The 6,103-nt window shown below is 32.9% G+C and overlaps 1 protein-coding gene across 1 annotated transcript; it reads right to left on the reverse strand.

Moving 5' to 3' along the window:
- Positions 1-3,064: 3,064 nt before the first annotated feature.
- Positions 3,065-5,410, reverse strand: LOC142623652 (NEP1-interacting protein 2-like). The gene is made up of 5 exons (XM_075797092.1): positions 4,867-5,410; positions 4,013-4,191; positions 3,773-3,856; positions 3,504-3,671; positions 3,065-3,400 (listed from the first exon to the last, which is right to left on the reverse strand). Exons 1-5 carry the CDS (start codon positions 5,018-5,020, stop codon positions 3,278-3,280), a joined length of 708 nt encoding a protein of 235 aa, XP_075653207.1. The 5' UTR covers positions 5,021-5,410; the 3' UTR covers positions 3,065-3,277.
- Between the last annotated feature and the right edge of the window lie 693 nt (positions 5,411-6,103).

Consider the following 6,103-nt stretch of genomic DNA (forward strand, 5'->3'; position numbering starts at 1 on the left):
TTTTGAAAAGCTCCTTTGAGCAAAAATGAGGGTGTCTAGCAACCCACTAAAAAAAAGTTATAAGGATAAAGCTGAAATTTGGAGTTTTTAAGAGAGCAAAAAAACTTTCATGATTTATGGATCCAAAACTTTAAATACTTTTCACTATAATTTGCTAAACACTCAAAATCAAGGAAGTCAATACCGTACCGGAGGCTGTATCGGTTTGGCCACCGGTACGATATATTTTGGATATCGGACAATACCGATGTACCGTTTCGGGTTTACCGCTATTTTATATTTTTAATATACACACAAACACAAAATCTCTATTTACACACACATACACACACAGACTCTCTAACTTTTACTCTCATAAATACCTTCCATTTCAACTATTGTATACTGATTGATACAGCAACCTAAAGATCAACTGAAGATTAAAATTAATGCATGTAAAATAGTTAAAAAAGAAGAAAATGGAACTCTTAATTCAAACACCAAATCCAAATTAAGTAACAGAATTGGAGAGATCAAAGGTTAGGTGAAATAATGAAATTATCTACAAAATACTTTCATTATTGATTATTTTAGAGACAAAAACTGCCACAATTACCAAAAAAAAAAATCATTTTGTGTTTCGGTCCAGTACGGCCGGAATTTTTTCCGGTACGAAATAGGAGTGTACCTGTACCGGTGCACTGGCCGGTACGATACAGTATCAATAACACTGCTCAAAATACTAATTAGCTCTTCAATTAAAACTTTATATCACAAAAGCTCTATACTAAAAAGTTATAACTAAAGCTCTACTTTCTAGAACAATGCCAAGCAAACATTATATTGTAGAAGCTCTAGTACTGAAGTTCTACATTTAAATCTCTACTTCCAATAGTTTTAGTTTCGACTGGGATGGTTGTGTGAGTGGACAGGGTTGGATCATGGGTGCTTTAATCTTGTTCCATCCCCTTTTCAAGACTAGAGCAGGACAAGTTATGGAGAGGTATGGGGTGGAGGCATTTTTCATCCCTAATTAGTAATTAGGTAGCCCTATCACCAATGAGAGAAGAATGAGAGAGAAAAGGGAGGGGTGGCAATGAGAGTGCCATGAGAAAATAAATAAGTGTTTATGAGATGATAATAAAATATGTATAAAAATTAATTTATAAAAAAGCACTGCATAAAAATAAACTAAATTATATATACATATCACTCAAGGCAGAAAAAATCTATGTGGGGCGGAATGAGGTAGGATGGATTGAACGGGGCGGGAAATTTTCACCATCCCTAATATCAAACAAGAATGAAGCCTTTACAAGTAGAATGAACTAAATGAGAATTAAACAGGTATAAATGAGACTTTCTTGCCTCTATGTGGACTCTAATTTACCAACAAGTCTAACATGTAATAAAGATACTTTACCTTCTTCCATTCAATGACTTGCTTTATAAGAAAAATTAAAAAAATTCAAGTTACACTTATCTAATTCTTAATGATGTTACATCATTCTTTTTTTTTTTTAAGGAATATTTCAGCAAATCAATCTAGAATTACATTGCTTTGTTTTACTTTTCATGCTTACAAAATATCAAGATGATTAGAAATCAATTACTATTTTATCATAAAAAGTTTAAATTTCAAGTATTTTTAATTTTAAAATTATATGCAAAACATGAGTTTATGATTTGGAAAATAAATAATATCAAATTAACATGAAATTTATGAGCTGAGATTTAAGTTACATTTGGGGTAAATTTTGACAATATTACACAATTTAATAATTTTTTTATTTTGACAAATTCACCATAGAATTACATTCTCTCCTTATACCTTTTATGCATGCAAAATTTCAATACAATCAAATACCAGTGATTATCTCATCTATACAATGTTAAATTGAAAAAAAAAAATTGAAAAAAAAAATTGAAATTATAAACAAAGCATGAGTTTTTAAATTGAATAGTAAATAACAACTTAATAATACAAAATTGGCTCGTGCATTAAACCGAAAAATATAAATCATTGGTGGAAATTTTAAAATATTAGTCCAATTAAAATTTATTAAATTGTGTAATATTAACAAAAAGTTACATAATATATCGTTCTACATATCAATTGAGGGTCACCAGTGGAATGCACTAAGAATTCACTAATGTAATAATGTGAGCAAGAACAGCTGAACTACCTAAGGATCCAACAAACTTCTCTTAGGTAGGCATTATCTGATATGCATGATTCATCCATTAAATGAATTAGGATCAAAAGGTTAAGATGAACCATAATTAGGAGGGACTCTGAAATTTGACTGAACCATAATTAAGTGCCAAGAGTAAGTATGTTTTAGGTGATCGAATATTAAAAGGTTAAGATGATCCACTTGGGTGAGCTACCACAACATTGACCACCCAAGCAGGAATATTTAAAGGTCAACTTGGTATTCACAAAGAAAGATGAAGAGGGAAATGAAGAGAGGGAGGTGATAGTGGAACAAATGTACAATATAGATGCTTAAATCCTGTTGACTTGGGACACTGTTGCGTGTAATCAATCTCCAAACATGCCTAATCAGAGCCATCTCAATTGTGTACTCCTAATATAGGCCTATCATCATCATATATATCACAACAGTCTCATAAATGAAGGACAAATAGCCGCCTCTACAGAGCAGTATTGTTGAGAACATGATAAATATAACCAACAAAGTTAGCTCAAGCATTTTGAAGATGTACCACAATATGTATGACAAGAACAAAACTTTAAAATCACATCAAATTCTTCCTGACATAATAAGATTTTGGTGACTGCTATCATAGAAACTGGCACTATATATTCACATCACAACACAGTTTGGCAAGTGAATGATATCTTGGTTAGTTTTAGACTTTACTAGTGAATGATATCTTGGCTAGATTTAGATTTTACTAGCCCCTTCATATACGGATTCTCAATACAATAAAATAAAATAAAAAATAAAAAAATAAAAAAACTAAAGATCCATCCACCATCCATAAGTAATAGACCTCGGTTTAATCGTCAAAGACCTTCAACAACAGGAAAGAGTGAGTAAGGAAGGGGCTGTGAATCAAAAGAAGAAACAAAAACTGTCTGTAGCTCAAAATTTTTATACATGATCACTAATTTAGTACAACGATCCAACTCACATCGTGGTAGGCTCAAACTACAAGAGCGATAACGTAACCATATATATATGTGAACAAATGCAAAAGCCCTAAAAAGTTAAGAACTTTATAAACAATAAAAGAAATTTTCTTCAGTTTATAATTTACAATAGTAAAGTCACAGATCCCTTCTGCATAGTGGGCAAGAACCATGCCTAAGAAGCCACTTATCTATGCAAGGTTGGTGAAATATATGATGGCAATGAGGCAAGCTCCTGACCGTCTCTCCGAGTTGAAAGTCCTGAATATGCAGAAATGCACAATGCCAATTAGATAAACATATTTCATAAGTTGGGTATGATAAAGCAAAGGTTAGCTAGAATAGACGAAAATTATGGCCGAACCTGAAGGCACACTGAGCAAGAGACTCTGTCCCCAGAAGCATCTACATTGTTATTGCCTGTAATTATGATCTTTGGGATTTTTTCAACTGAATCTCCAGGCAATCCTTTGGCCCCACCAGTGTCAAAAATGTTTGGGATCTCATCAAAGCTTACGTCAACAGCACCCATCTGATTAAGCACAATGAATTTGTAAGCAAACAACAAAAATCCATGCTTAATTTTCTGCACATCTCTGTAAGAGACTAATATTTGCATTGTATTATTATTACCTGACTTTGCACTGCACTTAACATGGCCGGACCAATCCTTTCGCGAACAAGTCTCCCACTTAGAAGGCTAGCTATGACATCAATCTGTACCATTTTAACATGAATTGGGTTATTGGGGATAGATTTTGCAACATAATTGGAGCTTGGAAACCAAATAGGAATAAAAAAATTGTCAATTCTTTCTTCATCAAACTAACACCATATCACATCAACCAAAAGGATGGAAGTTAAATTGCTCACCAAGTAGAGGACACACCCAATACCGGATTCATCTGATTGCCAAAGAACAAGAGAAGATTCAAAAACTTCAATGGAGAAAACAGCTCCAGATATAGCTCCAACAGCAGCCCCTCTAACAAACCCGCTTTCAGTCTCTTGGCCTATCAAAGCTCCAGTCATAGCTCCTAACAAGGTACCCACTGCCAAGACAAATGCCCATTTTCCATTAGTATCAGTTTAGGAAAACAAGTAGTTTTCAGTGCTAGAATAATGTTTAAAAGATTAGATTCACCCTTTCTTAATAGCTTAAGCTTTTGAGACAATTAGTGATTCATCATGGTATCAGAGAAATTGGTCTTGTGTTCAAACCCTTCTGGGACAAATAGGTAATTAATCACAAAAAATGGAGGTGTTTAATTCAGCCCTTAATTGAATTCTGAAGGAAACTCCTAGTTATGGATGTATTGTGAATATAGATAAAGGACAGCAAATCCAACACCTCTTTGTCTACACACGCTAAACTTGTTCTCTTCAACTATACTAATCAGAATCCAACAAAAACATACCATGTACCCAATACCTATATATTGTTTTTATTCCAAAAAAACTCATTTCTGTCTTCAATGAATTCTAAATTTTAGCTTTTGCAATTCAATTCAATAGTGGAATCAAAACCCAAATGTGAAAAACAACAAACTATATAAATAAGAACAAGCAAATTCGTCATGGTGATAGAGATTAACAGATCAATACAAAAATAAGCCCAAAAATCCAATCTTTTAGCAAGACCCACCTCAGGAAACAAAATCAAATGCCAATTCATAGTAAAACATGAAACAATAAAGAGAATACGAGGGGAAAAAAAAAAGACCAACCTAATGCAAAGAAGAAGGTGAAGATCGCAGAGAAGATGTTCCCAATAATGGCAGACACAGCAAAATGGCAAGCTTCTCTAGCCCTTTCAATGAAGTTCCCAAACGAAGACGAAGAAGATGAAGAAAAAAGAGATGGGTATGCAATAAAATCCATTGTCTTGGTCGGAAATTATACAAAAATAAAAGCTTTCTATAGCTGGGGTCTGGTTGATCTTAAAGAATGGACCGATATATATATAATATTTATATATACACACAAAAAAAAAGATAGAGATGGGTATGCTTAGTCCTTAAGAGAAAAGAGAATAATAGAGGAAGAAATAAACAAGAAAAACAAAAAAACAAATCAACCAACTCGCATTTAAAGCTTTTGTTTAAATTTCTTTCCCTGAAAACCAAAACTTTTTCCTCAGCTTTAATTTTCTTGTGGCTGATCAATGAGAAAGGTATTGTTAAATGTGATTATGAATATAATAGTACTATTAAGGAAGCAGAGAGAGAGAGAGAGAGGGAGAGACGAGAGAAACTTCTTTTGGCGATTCCCACGTGACGTTCACTTCAGCCAATTTTATTCGTCCACAAATTTTTATTTTTATTTTACAGCAAATTGCGTTATAATTTTTCTGTGACATACATATTTTTCCACGAGAGATTGGTTTCATAGTACAAGTTGGTACTGCGATGTGTGTGTTTTTTTAAAATCTTTGGTCGTTTTTTTTGGTCAGTCAAGTGCTGTATTTTATATATTTATTTTGGCGTTTGGTATTTAGAAATATCTTCCACACAAAAAAAAAAGAAATATCTTCCAGAAGTGGGTGGGTTCTATAGAGACACTCATTCTGGTTGGACCCCATACCATTTGAAATTAATCAATGTACCTAAAAGGGTTTAGATTGTTGGGTACCTCTTATATTACGTGGATCTGAGTAATAAGTCATTATCATGAAGTTAAATCTTAACTCCTTCTACTAATCATGTAGTTTTTAACAACATGAAGGCTCCATTTGTATTTGACTCACGTTTGTATCTGCCTTCTTTTCTTTCTTTTTTTTTTCTTTTTTTTTTCTTTGAAGCGCCTCTTGCATTGTTCACGGGATATGAACAATGCAAGTAGGCGAAGCTACAATAGTAAAAGAGTGAACAGTATTGCAGAAATTAATTTTTTATTATTTTTAGTTTTTAGTTTTCAGTTTAAGAAATGGTATATATCTAAACGCACACGAAGTAGTAATATTTG

Source organism: Castanea sativa, chromosome 2 (assembly GCF_040712315.1).
Source record: "Castanea sativa cultivar Marrone di Chiusa Pesio chromosome 2, ASM4071231v1".
NCBI lineage: Eukaryota > Viridiplantae > Streptophyta > Magnoliopsida > Fagales > Fagaceae > Castanea > Castanea sativa.